Source organism: Rhodnius prolixus, unplaced genomic scaffold, assembly GCF_049639745.1.
Source record: "Rhodnius prolixus isolate KJV_2025 unplaced genomic scaffold, Rpr scaffold_8, whole genome shotgun sequence".
NCBI classification, from domain to species: domain Eukaryota; kingdom Metazoa; phylum Arthropoda; class Insecta; order Hemiptera; family Reduviidae; genus Rhodnius; species Rhodnius prolixus.
The window spans coordinates 14,831,240-14,856,121 of NW_027411593.1; the positions used below are offsets into that span (position 1 = coordinate 14,831,240).

The 24,882-nt window shown below is 30.2% G+C and overlaps 1 protein-coding gene across 13 annotated transcripts in view; it reads right to left on the reverse strand.

The window, feature by feature from the left end:
• SK (small conductance calcium-activated potassium channel) overlaps positions 1-24,882 on the reverse strand; it is a 636,287-nt gene that overhangs the window by 35,830 nt on the left and 575,575 nt on the right. For 8 of the 13 annotated variants that reach the window (XM_074123003.1, XM_074123004.1, XM_074123006.1 and 5 more), the window contains 2 exons: positions 21,582-22,003; positions 3,884-4,019 (listed from right to left, as the gene is read on the reverse strand). In XM_074123003.1, coding sequence (XP_073979104.1) covers positions 3,884-4,019; positions 21,582-22,003 — 558 coding nt within the window. Of the gene's footprint in view, positions 1-1,868; positions 3,044-3,190; positions 3,327-3,883; positions 4,020-15,127; positions 16,251-21,581; positions 22,004-24,882 lie in introns of those variants that run through there. The other 5 variants (XM_074123007.1, XM_074123000.1, XR_012456884.1 and 2 more) reach the window with 4 other exon arrangements.

Sequence of the window (24,882 nt, forward strand, 5' to 3'; positions counted from 1 at the left end):
TATTGGTCTAGCTACCATGAACAAAATAGGATGAGTTTCAATTCAATTTAGAGCACATCCGGTTAAAGGTAAGTTGGCGGGAAAATCGGTTGAATAATTTGTAAATTACTTTGAAAATATGCTAATTTTTGGCATTTCCTGTGTGGGGCTAGTGGTTCTAATACTAGTACTTGCTATTTTGGAAAAAAGCGCTCCAATTTTCCCACAAATTAAACTCATTTTTTTTTTAATTTAAATTTCGCGCGTAACTTTAAATGGAAAATTGAGGCTTTTCCTTGGTGGTGCTAGCTTTTTTATTGGTGGTGCATAGGAGTGCAAAGTGTTCCGAGCTGGGTGCAATAATTTTTTTCTCAAAATTCCACCAAAGTGCCGCCAAGTTAATGGTAAGTTGGCGGGAAAATCGGTTGAGTAATTTGTAACATACTTTGAAAATATGCTAATTTTTGGTATTTCCTGTGTGGGGCTAGTGGTTCTAATACTAGTACTTGCTATTTTGGAAAAAAGCGCTCCAATTTTCCCGCAAATAAAACTCCATTTTTTTGAATTTAAATTTCGCGCGTAAGTTTAAATGGAAAATTTAGACTTTTCCTTGGTGGTGCTAGCTTTTTTATTGATGGTGCATAGGAGTGCAAAGTGTTCCGAGCTGGGTGCAATAATTTTTTACCCAAAATTCCACCAAAGTGCCGCCAAGTTAATGGTCACGTCTGTCAGTGCATCTTTTATTATCAATATCTCAGCTTTTAGTGTAAATTCAAAATTTCTTTTTGTGGTGCACATTGGTGCTAGCTATCACGAACAAAATGGAATGAGTTTCAATTCAATTTAGGGCACTTCCGGTTAAAGTTATATTTGGCGTACAATTGGTGAATTTTTACAGTTTCCGTTGTGTTGCTGGCTTATTATTGGCATTGCAAAGTGTTCCGAGCTGGGTGCAATAATTTTTTTCTCAAAATTCCACCAATGTGCCGCAAAGTTAATGGTCACGTCTGTCAGTGCATCTTTTATTATCAATATATCAGCTTTTAGTGTAAATTCAAAATTTCTTTTTGTGGTGCATATTGGTGCTAGCTACCATGAACAAAATAGGATGAGTTTCAATTCAATTTAGAGCACTTCCGGTTAAAGGTAAGTTGGCGGGAAAATCGGTTGAATAATTTGTAAATTACTTTGAAAATATGCTAATTTTTGGCATTTCCTGTGTGGGGCTAGTTGTTCTAATACTAGTACTTGCTATTTTGGAAAAAAGCGCTCCAATTTTCCCGCAAATAAGACTCATTTTTTTTGAATTTAAATTTCGCGCGTAACTTTAAATGGAAAATTGAGGCTTTTCCTTGGTGGTGCTAGCTTTTTTATTGGTGGTGCATAGGAGTGCAAAGTGTTCTGAGCATGGTGCAATAATTTTTTACCCAAAATTCCACCAAAGTGCCGCCAAGTTAATGCTTTTTTTAGCACTTTAATTCCTTATATTTCTGAATGTGTGCATATTTTATTAGATTTTTTTTGTGGTTCTAGCTGGTGCTAGCTCTCCTCTACCTGTATACTAAGTCGCGGTTCGAAATTCAGTGTTTGCGGCAAATTCCCTTTGATCTTTTGAATGGCCATATCTCCGTAATTATTAAAGTTAATGAATTTTTTTAAGTGGTGCAATGGAGTGCAAAGTGTACTTAACATAATGAAGTAAGTTTCAATCAAATCCGGCCAAATTTTTTTTGGCGGGAAAAAAACTTTAATTGCTTATTGTGGCTTTTCCTTGGCGAATTTAGATTTTTTTTTGGTGGTGCATAAGAGTGCAATGTGTTTCGAGCTCGGTGCAAAAGTTTTGTCTCAAAATTCAACCAAAGTGCCGCCAGGTTAATGGACCCCTCTTAATTGTAACAAGAAATTTGTCAACAAATAAGTCCATAATTTCGATAATATGTAAATGTACAAAGGTAAAAATAATTGTGCAAATCATTCATAATTTCTTTTAGATGAAAATTATATAAATAAAATAAAGAGAAACACATAACAAAGAAAATATACAATTCAAAAAATTAATATCATATAAAAACAAAAAAAAAACATGAAAATAAGAAAATACACACAGTTTTTCAAAATTTTTTCCAATATAGTTATTATAATAATAATAAGCGCACCACAATGAAACACACTTTCAAATCCCCCCTAGAAAATAAAATTATGCTTCCAAAGCCTTTCATGCTAAAAATAGTTGAAAAAGTATTCTACAGTATATACAAAATTCGAATCGCTCTTTCATATTTGAATTTCCAAATTTAATTAAAACAATAATAATAATAATAATAATAAGCAATGAGCTTAATATGTACTTATATTATTTTAATAAATTTGAAAGAGAAATTGAGAAAAAATATAAATGATTTTATTTGAAGTCGGAATATTGGGGAATCTCAAGTCTTCGTGTAAGTTAGATGCCCTTTTATCCTGGAACATAGTATAATGGCTGTTCAAGCCCCGAGATTTCTCTTACTATCCTTCTACGTACTTATCCTTTCTTACTTTAGCAGGCATCACGCCAAGTTCTTTAAAGGAACATCTGGATTAGTTTTGAATTCGGAAACCGATTTTCTTTTTTGTCTCCTTCCTCTCTGGTTTTCCTAGTATTATCTTAGTTATTACTTTGAAACCAACTACTTTAACTAACATACCTTTACAATTCCAGTGAAAAATAAAGTTAGTACGAAAATGTGAATCACTGAAACGTTTGAAAGTAGAATATCTTTTGTTGTAACTGAGAGTTCCATCAAATGTTGCTCTGTAACTAATTTCATTGAATAAATGTTGAGTGGCTTATACTTAGCTATTATTAGCTCATCTGCTCATTTGCTAGACCGCCACTAATAAGACCGAAGGTAAGCAATGAAATGAGGAGAATGGAAAAGAAATAAAAGCTGAAGGTTTTAGCCAGCCTATTTGCAACATTTTAATGATTCAGTTAATTAAGCACCTACAGCAGTAATTTTCTCTCTATGAATTTTGGGGATTTAGTATTGTCTAATATCCTAAATGATTGGCTTCTTTAACCCTAAAAAAACAAAACAACAATCTAGAAAAAAACTGTTCATCTGAATAGGATTAAAAAGAGAAAAAGATGAAATAAAATTAAGAGTACAAACTAATAATACATGTTGAAAATTGCAGAGATTTAATTTGTTTAAGGAAAATACTTTACCATAATTCCAGTGCTGACTGCAATTCCTCTACCACAGTAAGTATTAGGCACTATGTCACCGAATCCCACGCTCAGAAATGTTATCGCTATTAACCACATGGAGTTCAATAGATTGGCATGATCTTCGTCATGAAACCTGTCAATGTGAGGCCACACTTAATACGGGCAGCCATCACGTACAACCTTCTAACACCTTCAGGTTCACTTACAACCCAGTATTTGTCTGTGATTTACTATTTGGAAAATTCTTTATACAAACTAAAAATTAACCTAACAATAACTGATAAAATTAAAGAGCAAAAATAAATTAATTATTTTTAAGAAATCTTATTTAGGGACAATTTATTTTGGAAAAGAAAGACGGTATGTTTTAAGTGTTAGTTTTGGCTTCTATAACAACCGTTATAAATGACTGCAAAGTGTCTTTTTTTTACAAATTATTTTAATTCATGTTTCTTTGAAATAGGTTTAAAATCTAATTCAAAATTAACTTATTGTATTATAAATCGCGCCGAAAGGTCATCTCAGTGTCTTTTGGGACCCAAATGAATTTTAAAGGAAATAATCTTTGTAGAGGTTAATGGAGAAGCAGGGAGGAACGTTTTATTTAGGCTGAGTATATATTTTTATTATTATTTATTTTGGGTGAGAGGAGGTTTTTTTTTTGTTTTGATTGAGCAAAACGAGACTTACCATGATGCCGCAGGTCAACGTAATACCGCGGCCGCAGTAGGTGTTGGGCACAATATCCCCATAACCCACACTAAGAAGTGTGATGGCGATCAGCCACATTGAGTTTAGATAGTTAGCATGATCTTCATCGTGGAACCTGAACATTTAACCATTTATTTAACTCCAATACTTTTTTTAAAAATTAAAAAAAATAAAATAAAAAGAAAAAATTAGAAATAAAAACTTTTAATTATCAACGGTAAACAGAAAAAACTAAATCGCAAATTGAAACAAATTAAGAATAAATAAAAATTGTGCACAGATAATCTATTTACTGTCATAAATGCTTTATTTAGAAAATTCTTTGTGAAAATTACCCGCTAACAATACTCACACTTGAAAATTAACTCACAATCTCAAAGAAATGTTTGCATTCACCGTTTTCAAACTTAATTCCAGCAACTTTTACTTAAAATATTCAACTATTGATTAATAACATGTTTTTTTTTTTTTAGAATTCAAGAAATGAAACAGAGAAAATGCAATACATATTTGAAATAGGAAATGCCCGTGGGAGATGTGGACCTGAATTACTATTTTAAGTTGGGTATTTACTTTGGATTCTTCGCTTACAATTAAGTTGAAGATATACAAATATCAATGAAGCAAATTTGTTTATATAGTGAGTTACTGTTAATTAAATAATTAATTCCACAACTTTCTCAGTTTTTGTTCAAATGGGCGATAAAAGTCACGATTTAGGTGATTATTTCTTTTTGCAAATACGTTTTTTGTACAAACTAGCATTTTATTCTTCTTCTAAAACTTGTTATTCATATGGCAGCTTAATATAGTATGAGAAATCTAAAGACAAGTTAACTGATATGAAGTTCCCATTTCTTTCTTGTCCCTTTTTTGTTGACAACTCTTGATTGACAAGGGGCTCTTGCTAATCTGATCTCGGTATTTCTAGTAATTTGGCCGAATATCTCTCTTCGGCTGTTTCTCTTCCAGAATTGTCGTTTCTGAAGAGATCTCCTCCATTTTCATTCTTTATTCTTAGCAAATAACGGAGTCATTTTGTTTTTGTTTGTTTTTTTTGTCAAAGTCCAAGATTCTGACAATTGCTGACGCTGCTCTTAATGGAGCAGAATTGAGTGTCTATGTTCATCCACGTTTTCCCGATCCAGTTTCAGGACCCAATTTAAAAAAAAAGAAAAAGATCACTAGGCCATTATGGTTCTACTCTACCTTCATGCTCTTACTTCCACACTCAATTCTCGCCAATCAGCGAAGACCAAAGGTCTTGAACTAAATCTTCTCTCTAAGGGTAATCGATTTTTTTTATGGATTTTTCTTCACTCTGTTCGCAAATTCTAGAAGATAGGAAGGATTAGCGCTCCCGATTTATCGTGGCAAGCTCTGCAGATGCATGTTCGTTTTTAGTTGTAACTTACTAAGATTCGCTGCTGGCGAATGCGACTAGTTTATTCGATGAAAACATGGCAACAGACTTAAACATTTATTTCTTTTCTGTCTTTTATTTCGAGTGAATTTTCTGTGTTCTTGCTATATTCCTATGAACATGAAAGTCTAGTTCAACATCGATTCAAATTTGCTTCCAACTTCTACACTTTTTTACCTTTTTCTGGTCGCATATTCATCCCTTGAATCATTCGTTATACTTGTCGTGCTACCATTTCGACTTTCTATACTTGTCAAACGTTTCGGCACAGACTAAAGCCCTCATATACCAGAAGTGCAATTTGCGGTAAGATTGGTTTCTATTGTGATCACGTGTCTGTTATGGCGAGTAACGCCAAACACAAACACACATATACTTCATATTTTGTGTGTTACTTACCTACTTTTAATAACAATAATTAATTTTAAGTTGAAAAGTATACTATTTTAATGCACTCCGAAATACAACAAGCACAGGCCATTTTTATGTAACAATAAGTTCAAATTTAATGTTTATAAGGTTCAGTTTAGCAAAATTACAGTTGTGAAGTTAATTAGGGCCATTAACTAGATCTGACCTTGTGCAAGTCTAATCCTGTTCTTTTCTCCTTTTTTTAAAAATAGTTATCTTGTGATTAACACTAGAAACAAATTTAAATCTTTACATATAGACAAAAACATGCTGGAATTTATTACGAATAATACTTTAAAATTGAAAACAATACAAGTATTTACTCAATAAATAACACTGTAAATGGTAAATTTATAAAATGGACCAGTTATAAAATAAGTAACCTTATTTCAGTTATGAAACTTCCTTTTGTTTGTGGTTAAAAGTTTCAATTTACTTCCTTAAGCAATAGTTATTCTGCTTTTTTTTTTTTTTATTTAGTAAGAGCTTTTTTCATTGTACCGCAGGTAATTTTTCTTTGTATGCATTTTTGACAGTTCTATCAGTACAGAATTTTCAGTTTTTCTTTTTTAAATCAATAAATCAATACTCAAATGCTTTTGACAAATATAACACTTGAATTGATTTATATCATAATTAAAAAAAAATAAAACTTTTTATCATTTAAGAACTGATTATTTAACATTACTTCAAGTAATCATCTGTTTCATAATATCTCTCCTTAGAAACAAAATATACTTTATCTGCAGAATAAGAAGTTTCTTTTAATATCTTACAATAAATAATTAAAAATTAAAATAAAAACTTGGAAAGCTAACATAAAAATTAATAAATAATAAAAAAAGATTATTATTCTATTTGTTTTTTTTTTTACAACATAATTACAACAGAGGCTGAGGATATTTAAGGGGTAAAATAAAATATAGATCACACACCAATCACTATGCAAATTTATAATGAATTACGACTACAACACAAATTTGTTTTTCAATAAATAAAATGAAATAGAAAATAAGTAAATCAAATAAAATGCATAAACAAATCCATCCATAAGTAAAGTTGGATTTATGTTTTGGTCATTTATAATATAAATAATATATTATATAGATGTATATATTATATAGAAATAAAGTTGCAAGAATGCATCTTTTTTTTTTATGTGTGTGTGAATGTGTTTAATTAGAACATCCTTTACATATTTTTATTATTTAATGTTTTTTTTTTAATTTTATTTTTTGGAGTCTATTTTTTTTTAATAATAAAATAAATTGGTGTAACAAAGCGATATATAAACTAATCCGACCAAAATTTGCATGCGTACACTGATAAACGTGACAGTGAATAATTAAGAAAAATTTATTCTTTTATTAAAAACAAAATATATAAATAAAAGGCCAGGGTGTTAAACAGAAAAATTTAAATATTTTTAGTTTTATCATTGTGTTAAGGACGCACATTAGGCCTATTTTATTAGTGATTTAATTCAAAGAAGAAGAAAAAAAGAAATTACTACAAAAAAAGGTGATCCACTAAAAAACACAATAATCATAAATAAATAAATTTAAATTAACATCAATTTAATGTTATACTACATAAAAAATGAATAAAGCACATATATAATTAGATAAACTATTTCAGATAAATTTTATATTTAATTTTTTTATTATTTTATTTTTGAAAATTTAATTTAAAATAAATAAATATGGGCCCTTAATTGCATGTTACACATATTTTATTAACTTGTAACTTTAAAAAGAAACCTCTTATATTGTTGGAGATGAAGTTACATTTGGTTTTGCCTAAATTATTCTGAGTTGGAATATTGTTTCACAAAGAAATAATCTGGTTTCTGGGATAAAACACTAGCAAGATTTCCTTTTACTTAATTTTTAATTATTATGATTATAACTGATCAATTTACACCAAACTTTCGATTTCTACAAAAAGATTGAATTTTTTAATCATAAACAAGCAAAGAAGAGTAAAATTATTCTCTGCTTTACTGAAAATATGTATTTAAAGAGAGTGGAGGATCTTTTAATTTTATTTATCTATTCTTAGACATAATATCAAACGTAGAATATGATTTGACGAGCGTAAGAAAACTTTCCAACCAATTTCAAGTTTAGTTAAACCTAACGTGCCAAAGAAGATCAGCTTAAACTCGGATGTGTTCACAGACATTGTAGCCAAAAGATGCTTATTGTATTATTGGAGAAACTTTTCCTTAAGGTTCATAGTTTTTCCCACAAGTTGTTTTGTACTAAACATCTCTGATCTCGAAATGCTAGCTAAAGGTCACATCAAAAAAAAAAAGATGTAAGTCGCCGTTTCTAATAAGGAAATTCATTGGGTCTAATGAAAAATTGGAAAGTCCAATCCATTCTATGAGTATATAGAGGTTTTTTAAGCAGGAAAAGAGGATTAAAAAAAAACTATTGGGTCTACACTTTTTAGTTGGTAGAACATCTACCAACTTTAAATCTTGATTAAGTGTGGCTATTTATTTATTATTTTTGTAAAACTTCGTTTTTCATTAACACATCTTTGGAGCTAAATAGCTCCCATACAGTCGTAATTTAATTTTCAAAACTGAGTTTATACCAAAAATATATGATCGATGCATGGACTCCTTTACGATAATTTATTTTAAACGATTTGTCAAGGCGTGATTTTTGTATATCTAATGTTGAATAAATATCTCAAAAACGATTGCAGGGAGCACCCTGTTACCGGTAACAACGTCAGACGTTACCAACAATCTATACTGGAGGGCGCTGGCTAACTGCTCACAATTATAAATTGTCATTGTCTCGGAGACTTACCCAATTTATTTTTCATTTTTTGGACACATAGCTATACAAACATTATCAGTTAATAAATTTTAAGTAACTTTTACGCCTGAAGAACCAATTCGATTTTTATTTAGGCAGCACGTTTGATAATGATCAAAATTCTATGTTTTTATCACTTAAATATTGCTACAACTGACGGTATGTTTCGCTTCTATTTAAAATTGTGTTCATATTTGGAGGAAGTAAAACTTGCTTCAATTATTAACTCCCCATAGTTGATCTCTTATATAGAAATTTACTTTTTGGTTTCATTCAAAGTCAAACAAACAGAGATCTGTGAGCTAAAGAGATATTTTTACTTACACAAGTTTCGGGAAATTAAATCCAAGTATTTAAAGTGAAAAATGAATAATTTTGTATTATTATTATTATTACTTTTTTTATCCAATAGTATGTAAAAGAAAAAAGCAAATTAATTTAATGAAATTTTTTTGCAACATGGTCTCTTTAAAATTATATTGCCCATTGTCATATTTCACTCACAAGTCTTTATTTAATTTAATTTATTCTTTTAATTAAGTTTTGTATTTCAAGTTATTAAATAAACTCCTTTATAAAATTTAATTCAAATAAAAAAAAAAATATATATCCTAGCTTACTTGGAAAGAAATATAAAATTGAACAAAGAATAATGGACAACAGCCCAGTCAATCTCTAACAGAATTTTTAAAACTGAGTTCTAATCACTTATTTCGAAACAAAAGTATTATTGTTCTGTTTATTTACTACTAAAAAAATTGGAACTCTTCGACGCAAAGATGAGAAAGAAATCAGGATTATCTGATCAGAAGATTATTTCTTAATATATTCAATAAATTTTAATCACATAAAAAATATTTGAAATTTAAAGTATTGATTAACCAGATTAATTAAATTAATACTGGTTCGAGAATCTTTTTATGACTCACAAGTTATGCTGCCCCAAGTTATAATTATTAACAAATTAAAAAAAAAAAAATAATGGTAGGAGTAAAAAAGGGCCAAATATTTCTTTAAAAGTGTTAAAAATTAAATTCAGAAAATTAACAAATACAAGGTTCCTTTCTTTCAAAGTAAGTACAAAAAATAGTTAGCCTATTTCTTTTATTTAGTAACCCTAGAGAAAATGGTTTTTGCTTAGATTATTCTGAACAGGTTGAAGCAGACAGTTCTTGGTAAGGTTATAAGCTATTCCCAGTTTATCAATCACTGAATCTTAAATGCATTCCAACTGGATTTCTGATAACTGCATTTTTGTTAACATGTCTCTTTCTCACTGAATTGTCTACAGTTTTTCAGGTTGAAATCATTACCATTTTAGGTACGTTCAACTAAGAGGATCCGTGATGTTCGCATGTATTATCAGAGGGCAAATGAGCAAAAATGGTCAGGTCGCACTGAATGCTTAGATAATAGCCACAGTTTTAGATTGAAGTTTGTTGAAGAATGCCAAAAGAAACCACAGTCCCTGCTGTACCTTAATAACGGATAACTGTCTGAAGTTAAAACATTGTTTTTACGTTTGTCGATTAAACTTTTTTTGTAATCCCTTCCAAAACAGCCTAGCGGACATACTAATAAAGAAGTACCGGGACGCTGAGGCTATCTATGATTTAATTAGTGGCTAAAATAAAAGCTCAACCTATTTCTTTGGCACAATGTTTAAAAGTCGAAAAGAATCACTGGCCTGGTTTTCTGACTAATTTGTTTCCTAGGGAGTTCCTAGATTCTTGATTCAAATTATATTTAAATTAAATAATATGCTCAAATTATCACTATTGTGAAACTATTTAGAATCACTTTTCTCAATCTAATTCAATAACTTATCAATCAAGCTAAAGCTTTTCAGTTTTCTTCAATGCTCAGATTAAATTTTATCGGTGGAATTTAATTTAAATGAAGAATAATTTTTCTACTAAAGATCTGTATGATAGGAAATGTACTAAAGATATTCAGAATGTATAGACTTAATCAGGATAAAACGTCCTTACTTAAAAAAAAACTATTCCTGAATATACTGAAATAATTCTACAATAAGAATACTGTGATGTTTTGAGACATTAAACATAATTCCATTACTGTGCACATGTAAACATTTAAAGTGAAAGAACTGCTAATTATTATTAATACATATGTGCATGTTCGGTCACAGTGTTAGGAAAGAGGTGAATTCTGTGCCTTATTTTTAGCATTTAAATGTTAAAGGGTGTTGTTTAAATTTAAATGTATGGTTAAATTTTAAGTTAGATACATTTACCGAAAATTGATAATCAACATACAAGAATAATTTGATTAAAAGAAATATAACACTAAGCATATTTCAATTTCAAAATTTATTAGTACAGAATTTATGTTTTTCTTTAGAAATTTATTGGGTAAAGTGGATAAAATTTCGGCTACCACTCCGATTTCTAGTTTTTTTTTTCCATAAAAGTAAGCCTTAAAATGTGTAATATTTTATTTCAGGCTTTTAAAAATAAATAGCGTAATTTAATGCAATCTGTCAATACTTCCATCTCTTTTATGGATTGAGTAGAGTTTTTCTTAAATATATTTTCTTAAGCAGTTCACAGAAAACTAAAAATTACTTAAAACAAATTATAATCAATGAGTAAATGCTCTTGGCACTACCTGTTTGACTATAACTTGGTAATTATTTCGCTTATCTCTTGGAAAATTTAGCAATGGTTTTTCAAGCAAAGATAGTTTCATTAGTCTGTCTCTTCTTAGTTGTACAGATTGAGAATCTTCAATTGGGGTAGTCAGACCAACAAAAACATTTTTTTATTTTTTTTTAATTAATATGTATCACACGCCTAATAATAATTTTTTTCTCAAAATGAATCATGATTACACGCAAAAAATTAGCTATAAATGATAAGAAAAAAGGTATGCAGAGGAGGTTATTTAACACTTGTAACTATAACCACGCACCTTACTTTCCTAAAGATTATTTATTTTTTTTTGTATACTTTAGTTTATCTATGATGGATGAAATTCAATTAATAAATGTTAAGAAAACAACTTCTACCTTCTAGAAGCTTAGAAACCCTATAAGAATAATTTGAGAAAATGTATTCTAAAAGTTTGATTAATGAATTAAACTGTAGAGTGCTCGCCCATAGATGTAAATAAACAATTGTTCTAGTGTTTAAAGTTCCTTCTATTTGAAGTAATTTTCATATTATTATTTTCTAGTAGGCAACATTATTAAACGATAACAAATTTACGTTAAATTTAATATTTTTCTGTAAAGAAATGAATAAGTTTTACAAATATCTGCTTTGTAACTACTTTCGCTAGAAATTTTGAGAATGAAACAAACCATGTAGGCTAGTCAAAGAAGTGATTAAATATAAAGTGACGTTTACATCATTTTCCTATTGAACTAACCTTGTAGATACATTTGTAAAAACATAGATCATAATTGAGAAGTTCATGTCATTAAAATTGTTGGGTTGTACTTGAGCTCCAAGGGATCTTTATATAGCGTCCTCTTTTAACTGTGAGCAAAAAATCAAACGAAAGTTTAGTGAAACCGGCAAAAAACCAAGATGGTTTTTTTTCCCCCTAACCAGTTTTCTTCTCTAACTGTGACAGATTTATAGATATACTTTTTTTTTCTGATCTAGTAAAACTACATTCATTTGATCTCACGAAGCTTGAAGCTAGGAAAATTCCTAATCTAAGGTTAATACTCAGTTGTCCAAGAACTTCAACCAGTACAAAAGTGTACAATATTTTATTTTTGTCAACAATTTATGATTTCAATTACAAAGAATTTTTGTCTTTCCTTGATTAAGGATGATAGAAAAGCATTAGTAGATTTTGAAACAATTTTAACTAGTTTCCAAAAATGAAAGTTCTAATAAAAAGAATATAACGTAGATGTTTTAGAAGCAATGAAATCTTGATGGAGGAATTCAGAGTATTTAATATTAAAACAAAAAAAATGTGGACAGAAAATTAGAAAAGGAAATGGGTTTAAGAGGAAGAGGCAAGGATATAAGAAATAATAAGAAGGACCCAAGGAATCAGAAAGCACTTTTGGGCACATTCGAATGAAAATTCATTAAAAGAGCTCTTCTGGAGGTGAGAGCAAATTGCGTTTTGTTCTAAAGTTTTGAACTAAATTCCTGTTCAAAAAACTATTTGCAAGAATTCTCACATTTCAGGGAAAATTACTCCAAGACCATATAAAAAGCAAGATTTGGTGGAGTACTTTTAATTGAATTTAAATTATTTATTATTACCAATATAAATTTTTCTAAATCTGTTCCAATTAATTCAGAAATTATTAATAATTATTATTTTGTGGAAGTAGTTGTAAATTAGTTGTTTCATCAAAATCATTTTGAGTAGCCTCCAATATTATTCTCAATATTGTTAAAGGTGCAATTAAAGTTATAAACTTACAAACATTTGATCTTTAAAGGTAAAAACATTAATAAATACAAATGATAACAAAAGATTTGCCTAGTTTCTACTGGAGAGAAAGACTTCACCTAACATGGCCTATTACTTACGACATTGTAATGAAGCAAGAGGCAATATTATTCAAGCATAAAACCAATAAATAAATTGTGAAATATTATTTATTTGTGTGAGTTTTATCATTGCAATATCAGCCATGTGATCAGATGAGCTTAAACAATAACAATGAACATATTACTTTATATAAGAAAACGTTACAGGCTACTTGACATTTTGGTTAAGGCTCAGATATTTTTGCAGACTAAAATTGTACAGCTGAATTGGCAAACCTATAAAGAACATAGTTATGGCAGAATTATGTTTTGCGATTAGATGAATTTGCAGAAATAATATCAGATAATCAAGACAGAAATGGGAGTGCGGCGTGATTGGCAAAACTTATCTCTTTGAAGTCCGGAACTAATGGGCTGCTGTTGGAAAGACATTCTTAAGAGTTTTTGACGTGGATAGAAACTCCGAGGAGCCGACTAAGAAGCAAACAGCAAATGTGGTTAGTTGGATTGTTTTCCTAAACTTAATCATTAAACAAACTTCTAAAGATCTGAATGAAACACTTCGAGCACCTCAGTATAATCTGCAAAAACTATGTTTGATGAGAAGACAAAAGAGTTAAGATATCTGAAAGAGTAGAACCTGTTTTGGACAGAATTAAATTTTGAGATCCATTTAATTTACTTGGGATCTAAAAATAAGGCAGGGAGTGTGAAATAAAAAAAGGGCTGAGCGCTAGAAAGGTTTACAGATTTCCCCAATTTGTGTTAAAATTTTCTACAACTTCTAACCCATTATGTTCGACCGACCACAGTACAGTTTTTTTTTTTTTAAAGATAACTGAGATTGACAACCGTAGCATAGTCATAAGTGCTATCTAGTACTTAATTAAGACGCCGTTATGCTAGTTCTCAGAGTAGTTAGTAGTTATTCTCGGCAAAGCAAGAAATATCTGCAGAATAATAATACAAATATCGCACAAACTAATCGGAAGCTATATATTTCATTTTCAGTAACATCAACAAAATTAGCTATTAAGATCTAAAGAAAATCTAATAAAAGATTTCTTTCTTGCAAGGGTTTCTTTTTCCCTGCAAAATCCTCTACAAATAGTGAGGCAGATTGGGAGATCACAGATCAAAGACACACCTTAGTTTGTCTAATGAAAGAGAAAATGAATATATTCAAGTTAGTAACTATGGCAAGGCTAGAAAATCAACTGTATATGCAGGTAATTCGATTTAGAAAGTAGAACGTCATATCTTGTTAAATAACTGGAAATAACACAGCAAAACTAACAAATGATGAGGAAAGGCAATAAAATTTCTAGAAAGATAGCAGATAACATAATATGGTATATATATATATATATTTAATTCTATATATTATATATATGAGAATATTACCACCAACACTAACCTCATTTAAGAAAACATAAATTCATTTTAAAAATCATAAATGACAATCTGATCAATAAAATAATGACTTAATTAAATATTAAGCGCGTGCATTCCATAAAATTGTTCCAGAAACTTTCCAGGACTGCCATTAAGTTTGAAATTATTTATTTATTTATTTTAATCAGCTCGGCCATTTAAATAAATTCCATAAACAATCAATTCAAGCAATTTTTAGCAATGTTTATAGTATATTATCATTTTACAAACATGTTATTAACAGTTTATTCATTCAAAATATTTCATTCTTGAAAAAATTTAAACTGAAAATAAATAAGCTAGCGGAAGCTTTTCCAGTATTTCGTGAAAGTTAAATTTTCAAAACAATAAATAAATAATCATTACAAAAATAAATAAATGAAGCACGATTTCAAGTAATAGCTTTACTTATTTCTTATATTATTATTATCTTTTAGCCAAAGCAGCACTTTTTCTATTTGCAATTCTTTGTTTAATAAAACAACAAAGCACATGTTAATTTTGCTTTGTAAATATGGTATTTATGGGATTATCCAAGAATGTGACGATATATTCCATTTGTTCATTTTTAATTTACTTTCTCTCGAATATACATTATACTTTTCGATAAAAAAAAACAATTTAAAATAGTCCTTTCTTTTGGGTCCTTGAGTATTTTTTTTTTTAAATTGGATGATGGGAGGACGAAGCCATATGCTATCATCTAAAGCTGCTCTTGGCCCACATTCTTGTGTGGGTATATGTGTGAAAGAGAATTAGCGTTTTACGGTGAGGATGTTACCCAAATAGTTGCACACGTAAACGTAAAGTTACTACCTTGTAGAGTAAAGTTACAAGGCGCGAAGTTCCCAGAAGAAGTGGCAAGTACCAGTTCCCTTTTTGCAGGATTTTAAGACTAGTTTGTGCAATAAAAAACGAGGTAACTCCTCAGAGTCAGTACAATAGAGAGCCACCTCTTTGTAGAGAACCATCGGTAGAAGAATGGAAGTGACAAAGGAGTGATACTCTTCAAAAATTAAACCTCCATAATGTTTGAGTAGCTACTAGCATCAAAAATTAAATTTCAGGAAGGCCACTGGTGACACAGCAACCGACAAGACTGATTTCGACGTGATAATTGTTGATTTGTTAAAAGAGAACTAAAGAGCAATTAAAAATAATATTAAAAGTCGTGATAAAAATAATTTTTTCTTTCTTTGTTTGAGACGTATTCTACGAATTATATCATTAAATCTTGACCTGGTAATTTTGTTAATTTAAAATTCTGGGTGCTTAGACAGACGCCTATCAGCAGTTAGCTAGATTAACAAGCAGATCGGGTGGGCCAGATAAACTTGCTGTTTGAACCATATTCTTGTGTCAAGAAGAAAAAAAAGAAGAAGAAAAAATTGAAAAACGAAATTCATCTCTTTTCTGAAGACTAGCTCCCATTTAGTTCAAGAAACCTTGCTTTTTAATTGCTTTATTTTTTCGGAAACCCATTGCTTTTGAAAATAGTCAATTTTAAGAAATATTGTACGTTATTTAACAAATAACACCTTAATGTGCTAAACATAGTAACTGATTAAACAACAATAATCTCACATTATCTAATTATAAAAAACACTTTTTAATCCAATACCGACCAGGTTCTGGTATAAGGAAAGACACAAACGAGGTTCAAGATCTTTATCTGGACTGTCAACACAAGGAAACTGTGTTCTGCTTTTAGAAGGATCATGCCAACAGAATCTTCTACTTAAAGGAGCTCTGAGTATCTAAAAAATTTGACGACAAAGCGAATAAATAAAATATTATTTTTTTTAACATTTTAAAAATGTTTAAAGATAACTAACGGGGACTAGAATTTTTAAAAATACCACTCGAGGAGCCTTAATTTCGGATGGTTACAATCAAATCGTGTAACGAGAAGCTGCAAAAATGATGCCGAAAAGATGAAGGTTGCTTAGGCAACAGAAAATGCCAAGCGCTACATGCAACTTGCCAATTTTTTAATTATTTAAAATGCAATTGGATACATCGATTGCTTTAATTTTTATTAAAAGGATAACCTTTAGTGGGAGTTAAATATTATTAAATATTCATTTAAACGCTATTCATTTTTCACTATTTAAAACTTAAGTCATATAAATACAGTTTCTACAGTTTTATTAATGTAAAAGTTTATAGTTTTTTAAGGGCCCTAAATTATATAGTAAAAAACATAAAAGAAAACACTTAAAATGCAAATAAAGGAAATTGTGGACTACAGTAAACTTGCAGCCATTTATAACTTATACAAAGGGATAAAAACCAAACAAATTAAAAAAGACATCATTATTATATAAATATAAAAATGAAAATGGAAATAAAAAAAATAATTCCCCAATTGCATATGGGTCGTTGGAAGGTTGTACGCTTATGGTCATGAATATGAAAAGGAAACATATAATATATAGAATATTTCTTTGTCTAAAATAAAAAATAAATAAACAAACGAATAAATAAATAAAATATTAACAAACACAGGGAATATAACAGGTTAATTCATGTCTTTAAGATTAAAATTAATGGAGGAGTCCTACTTATAAAAGCTCTTGGATTTCATTTTTCTCTAATGTATAAAGAAATAAACATAAAAAGTACTCCTTATTATTAATAGTTAACTTTTTAGTTAAAATTCAAACTCATCTATTATCTTGTACAGTGTTAAAAAGCTTCTTCTTTTTTTTTAAATTTTTTAATAATCCATTTACACAAATTTTATTTAAACATGCTCATATTAATGCACATTTATAAGCCTAAAATTTTATCATGCTACACTGCTAGGCTACATGTTGGATTAGCTGCTTCACTACAACATCAAATCATACATATTCTTTCAATAATTAAATAATTTTTTGTTCACTATCTTGGCAAATATTCACCCTTTTTCGTAGAAAAGACACTTTCAAACTTTTCAACTAACACATTCAATCAGACTCTCCAAAAAGATAATAATAATGCGAAATAAAAGGTTTTCTATTTTGTTTACTGCAATAAAGGCACCTAAGTTTCAGTAAATTAGTTGTGCCTAGACAAGTCCACAGCTAGATTGGTGCTGTTTTGAAATTGCAGTGTTTTCATTAGTATCCTTATTGAACTTGGTTTCTGTGGAGGAGTTAGATTCCAGGATTGTGAGTATGCCGGGTAATGAAGAAGCGGAAAAGCTAAAGAAAACTCTCATAAGCTTCACACTAACATCACTTGCCGCTAAATGATTTTTAAAGAATGGTTAAGAGCACACTTCACACCGATTTAAGGATATTTACAAAGAAAAAAAAGATAAGAAAAAAATATAAATACCAAAAGAAAACTGCGAGTTAGCTGCCTACAAGCTTGTCGCGGTCTTATTCCATTAATTAGAAGTTTGACTAGACTGGTGGTTTTTTGAAATGCGATCGCAGAGCTAACGATTCTCTTAAATCTTAAAATAATAAATGCATATACTTTCACCGGAAAGTTTGGCGGAATTTTGGGAAATCTGTCAAATAGAATGATTCACAGTAAAAAACAAAAAAAAAAAGAAATATTATGGGTTAATGATCATTATGACAGAACTTATTTGGAACGAAGTATTAATTTAATATATGAAGCAGAACTGAAAAATAGGATGGGAAACACATATTTCTACCATCTTGCTGGTCGAAGAGGGAATAGTACATGTATATGTATATCACGGTTCGCCTAGAACGATTTTAATTGAAAAGTTCATCAACATGAAAAATTTTTCTTTCTCCTTATTATTTGGGTCTAACTAACTAACCAAAATCCACTAAAAACCAAATCGGTTTACGTTGCGGATTTTTATTTATTTTAATTTTTCAGGTAAAAAACGGCTTTTTTGCATTGTTTTTGCATGAAACTTTTTGGATTACTAAGCCCTGTAATGCGATAAAAAATTATTTGGGCTCTTTTAATCCAAAAAGTTTCATTAAATGAATTTGAATTGGAAAATTTCACTTTTCCCAGTGTATAAATATTGTATTTTGCAGGAATTTTTCTCATTTTTGAAAAGTCCCATTCTCTTCTACAAAAAAAGATGATTTATTTGTTAAGTAAGCTATGAAATGCGAGAAACCCTTGTATTTGCCTTATTTTGCTCAAAAATATATTTTTTATTGATTTTGAATGTCGAAATTTCATTTTTATCATTTATAAAATACATCAATCTGTCGAAAATTCCCTCAGCTTCAAAATGCATGCATTGGTTTTGCAAAAAACTGTATTGTTTTTCCATTTATTAGGCTTAACAATGCAAAAGAAACAAACCTTTTTTACCTGAAAAATGAAAAAAAAAAAAATCTTTAACGTAAACCGATTTAGTTTTCAGTGGATTTTGGTTAGTTTTGACCCAAATAATAAGGAGAAAGAAAACTTTTTCATGTTGGTGAACTATTCAATTAAAATCGTTCTAGGCGAACCGTGATATAACACCAGCTCATAAAGCTATTCCATAGAAAAATAACATTAAAAGCTAGACCTAGATCCAAATACACAGACCGGATCCTATCTCCCAAGATCCGAACAATAACCTTGAAAAAAAAATCAATAAATATAAAAATATACCGATATTCCAAGTCCAATTTTATTAATGGCAAAAGTATGCTGTGAAAATGGTATATCAAACCAAATTTCTGGTAGGAGATGAAATTTTAAACATAATAACACCGAATATAAGTTATATATTTCCCAGTAAATAGGTCACACAGAGCTCTTGCTCTCATCTCTTTTTAAACTTGCATCCGTCCTTGGGATTTCACCAACTTTACAAATAGACTTATTCCACTAGTAGCACAGCAAAGGTACAACCAATACAGGCTTAAATCAAACAAACATTTTACAAATGTTCTTCCAATCAAAAACATTGGCTTTCACTCTTTAATTGTAAACGCACAATAAATCCAAACAGAAAGATTCAGAGAGAGAAAGGACTATTGACAAGTTATTTATGTATAAGCTTGTGTCTTACATTTTTTTTATTAGCTACGGTTACGTATACATTCCAATAAACAGTGCAAAAAGCAGAATAAAATAACTTATCCTTGTAAGCTTCAACTACTGTACACAACATAAAACTACTCATGCTCTGCTTACTCTGTTTTCATCCTATACTTATTTATATTTTAATAAATTATTGTTTTTCTCTGATTAAAGAAGTAATAACAAATAGATGTTCAGTTATATCTCAGCATGATTTAAATACAATATGGTAATAGGAATCATTCTATTATTTCTATAGATATTAATTGGAAATACTTTTTTTTTATTAGTTAAATTTAAAATATATTTATATTTCAGGCAAATGTTTAATACAATTTTAAAAAACATGATATTTATGTTTATTTGAGCTATTTGAGAATTTATATAATAATTCGAACCATTTTTTACACGAAGTTTGGTTTGTTATTTAAGTGTGTACTTAAATAAAATTGTATTTAATTGGGAAAACAAGGAATTCCTTTATCTCTAATTATTTGTCTTCATTAATAACAGAACTGTTATACCCTCATTTAATTTTCTTATACTTCTTCTTTTTGTGAAATATTATTTCTTTTATTTTAAAATTAGGTTTAAATATTTTCAACAATAATGTTGAAAAATATTACCCTTTTATGTTTCAATTTAATAATAGCAATTTAATTCAACTACTTTAAGTATATTGCAGCAAAAACGAAACAATGAATCCCTCGTCTGTGAGGAAGTGAGTTATTCTTATTGAACGTTTTGACCATTTCATATTTTGTTCTGATCGTAATATTTGAATAATTTCTGCTTTATTGTTATCTGCCCTTTTTTCAAATGTTCTTGAAAAGAGGGAAATTTCTCGGAAGATGTTATATATATGTGGGCAAAAATTATATTGTAGGAATTTTTCCTTGAGGGAAAAAAAGGGTTTCTAAGAAAGTTATTTTGGCTAATGTAAAGAATAGTTACCCGGAGGTGTAGCCTGATTATTTTTAGGGCATGCGCAGTACAGCACACTTACCGTTGAGTTTTTAAACTACTTCCCGCCAATGTACTGTATATAATTTGTTTGAATTTCTTACCTCTTATGTTTCGCGCGCATGCGCAGTACACTTACTGCATAGCAACAGCTTCCTTTTTAATGTATTATCAGTTCCCGCGAGTGCCCTGTTTGTGACTTGAGGTGCCTTTTTTTTGTAACTTTATGAGCATGCGCGTTTTAAATTTGCAGTTTTTTTTTTTAAATTAAAACATGAATGTAGTGTGAGTGAGGATGGAGTAATGAATGTTTTAAAATTTTGTATGGATGTTGGTTTGGATTTTCTGGAGGGAGTCCGCCAAGTATACCCTCCTCAGGAAAAGGACTCCACAGAATAAGGTAAGTTTCTTTTGTGTTGTTCTTTGTAATTATTGTTATGAATCTTGTGACTTAAATTAAAAAATTGAGGGTGATTAGGTAGGTTAGGAGGGGGTGTGGGGGCAAAGCCTTCCATTAAGAAATAAATAAATCAGGGGGTGTGGGGGCAAAGCCCCCACATAAAGGGGGGTTTAAATAAAATTATCAATCTTAAATAAATAAATCGAAGTGATTCTGATTCGCTGTTACCATATAACCCGCCAGATTTAAATGTAAATATAAAATAAAGAAATAGTTTTATATTTATATTTGAATATGGCGAGTTATATAGTAACAGCGAATCAGGCCACACCTCCGGGTAACTATTCTTTACATTTACCGTTATTTTTTTCTAGGGCAGTACGTTTCGGCAGTGTTCATCGAGAGTTTTCTATCATCAGGATGATGTCAGTGCCAGCATGAAGTGAAATTTCTGGTCGAAATCTTTGCCTGGGAAACGACATCTTAATGATCGAAAACCTCTTTTCTGGAAGATGGCACAATACGAAAAACATGATTTCCGGAAATTTTTAAACAATGAGAGCACAGTAGCAGAAATATTGTATTGAACATTAAGCCTGAAATATCGGAGATAAATAAATGTATGATCAAAAATAATATTTAAAAAATCAAATTGGATTTCATTTAATATTGTCAAACTAGAAATGATTGGGAAAATTTTAAAAGGGTAATAAAGTGAACTCACCTTTCGCATTGGCGTAGCGTCCAAGAGGCAATTATCCACAAAGACACCATGAAGACAAGGAGGACCGTCCCCGGGCAGATGGTCATCAGGGTCTTCAGCACAAACCTGGTGTTGAAGTTGATACGATTCAGGGCTCCAATACTACGTGAAGAGGCGTCCGTAAATAATTTTGAATGTAACAACATCACTCTGCATATTAGATACAGTCTCAGGAACATTGGCAAAGACAAAGCCACATCGTACGGCACCCATCGCATACCGATATCACCTCCTTTATTTGCTAATTTAGTAGTCCATAAAAAGTAATAATGGCCAGGTATTGGATGTATAGCGCAAATCGCCAATTCTGTGCTGATCTGCGATATCCGTTGCCATGTCATTGCTATCCTCCAATCGTCTGCACAATTGTCGATCATGAACAACTGCAACAATTAAAGTATATTTCAGTTACACTTTCAAGATGCAAATATGTTGTTTTCAATGTAAGTTCGTAATTATAAATGCAAAATAAAAAAAAAGTAATTTTTTTTTTAAGATCAAAAAGTAAAAAAAATATACATATACGTAAATATTTTTTCTGGAAGCTTTAATTTTCTATCAATCAGCGTATCTTATGGAAGTGATTAGAAAACTTACTTCCACGACAAATAGTAGTCATTTCATAAAATGCAATTTAGACATTTCTTTTCGAAATCTAATACCGTAATTTCTCAGACTAGAAAAATTTAACCCTAAATACTAGTTAAACTAAACTAGTATTACTAAACAATAAAAATTAACAAAGTTATCAGAGCGTAACAGTAAAAAAATGCTGTTACATCCAGAGTAGAATGTACGTTTATTGCATCCTAAGTTTGATTTATTGTTAAATTCGGTGACTCAGTCAGTCATCGTTTTCAGCATTAGCGTTTTAGTTAAAGAAAAAATGCAAGATAAAAATACTAGTGATAGCACAAAACGAAAATTATTCAATTCAAAGATGAAGTGAATTTTAAGCATTACACAAAGAATGGGCCATTCATGACCACCCATTAACTGTGACATTTTGGTGGGTATGGTTAAAGGCAGCCGGCGTTGAACGTGAGGTTAGATTAATACATCGCTGCGGGCCATTGTTATATCTTACTTTGTTAGTAGCTTGCAGTGAGCACTAATTGCATTCCATAGCAGGAGGGCAACCTTACCGTACATTCGGTGTCTAGTGCTGTCATCGCTTGGCGCCAATTTAATGTCAGTCAATGCCGCACACATATGAAAACTATGCTACCTATCGAAATACTTGTACTCTCTGAATGAAGCTCTGTTCAAAGCGCTGTGGGTAGGTTTTGAGAGAAACAGGCATTATTATAAATCCAGAGCATTAAATCCTGATAAGGTATATATTTAGAAGAATTTAAAAACTTAAAAAAAAAAATTATGAATTCGAAAGATGAAATTTTATAAAATATACTATTCTATACTGTATGCCTTGATTCAAAATTCAGGATAAACCAGAGATTATGAACTCCCAGAAGGCAGTCGCATCTAATTTTAGGAGAAATGCAGAAAAAATGGGAAACCTTTTCAGAAAACCTTTTTAGGGAATTCCATTTTAGAGGATTTGTGGCTTTTGACAAGATAAACAATATGGTCATTCTGTTATCTACATTTGTTACGGCGTTAGATTGCCTTCTAGAGAGAGGCAAATTCATGACGGGGTATCTGGTGTGGTGACAGTTGATAATCAGTTCAGATACATGGTTCCATAAATGATGAAAGGTCTAGAGCAGAGGGCTATCATGAGGCTGCAGAATATTTGACCGTAGTAAATGAACAACTGTCTTCCATCAAAGATTTATGGTGGATTTTGTTATATTTCGGATGACCTAGTGCGGAATTCTGCATGTATTGGAAATAGTATCTGTTGAGACAGTAAAGGGTAAGTGATGTGTGCACTAAATTCTTATTTCTTTGTCTTGAAATTGACGCTAGAATGTTCTTAGTGGGTGCTGACTTTAGAAATTTGTTTATTGCAAAGATATTCTTCTACCTATGTATTTCAAGAAATGAGATTGTGGTTAGGCCAGACAATTTGGCGTTGCCTTTCCCCTTTATTAGCATACAAGGCACAAATAATTATGGATGAGTTCATTGGGTTGATGGCAACCGAAAACACTGAATTAAGGTCCTATTTTGTATTTGTCACGTTTCAAGCTCCTGGACATTGTGGTAAAAGGAGGCATCTTTACCTAACGGGGCTCTTACCAATAGAGTTTATGAGATCAAGGGAGAAAACAATCTTTCATCTTAAGTCGAATTGTTCAGGTTGTGAGCAAATTAAGTTCAGCATCTTCGGTTGGTAAAGAGCTTAGATTGTTCCCTTTAGGTTAGTGTTCATTTGTCCGGACAAAGTGAATGTTAGTTGGTTTAAATCCGGTTTGGATTTTGTCCGACTCCGCTTATGTTACTGTTTTGCCAGTGGGGCACCCTGACTGATAGATAGACTCTTACACAACTTGGCAATCCAATTTTTTCTTGTTAAAAGCATGAGAAAAATGGGTATTTCCGATATAAATTAAAAAAAAAAAAAAAAAAAAAAAAGAATATCTTCAGAAGGAATACGTTCTCTCACCTGGAAGCGAAAGGAAGAATTAATGGGTTGCTATTTTCGAATTTGAAGAAAATTCGTCAATCGTAAGTTTTATTTGAACTATATTTTAAAATTTTCAATATTAAGATAAAGCGAGTTTCATGGAGTCTGGGATATTATCCACTAAATATATAAAAGCTAGTCATTTCAACGGAACCTACTCGCCGAAATTAGAGAAGGTTACAAGTACTGAGAACATCTAAATACCGAGTAAAAATCCAAGGACGTTTCACTAAATAAAAGAAAGATTTAAATGTTGACCCTCAAAACAGAACTCTAAATCCCAGGTCTTTGGGATGTTATTTCTGCAATGTGTTTAATATAAAAATCAACAAATCAATTATTAAATAAAATTATTATAGTTATCAATTATTTAATTAATAGCCTCTTTGGATTTTTAAATATTCTTAAATTAAATTTAAAGGTTTAAATTATCATTTCTTACATTCAAAAAATCATTAATCAATTTTGAAAATTAAACATTGTAATTAACTGAGTGAGGTAACATTTCTTCAATGGGTAGATTATGTTTTAGTGTATTTTTTTCATTATCGAATCTCCTTTTCATAAATAGTTCTAAATTTATATTTAGCGTTAGCATAGCTGTAAAGAATAAGACAAGCAAGTGTAATTATGCACAAATGATACTGAGGGAATAATTCTAAAAGGTTC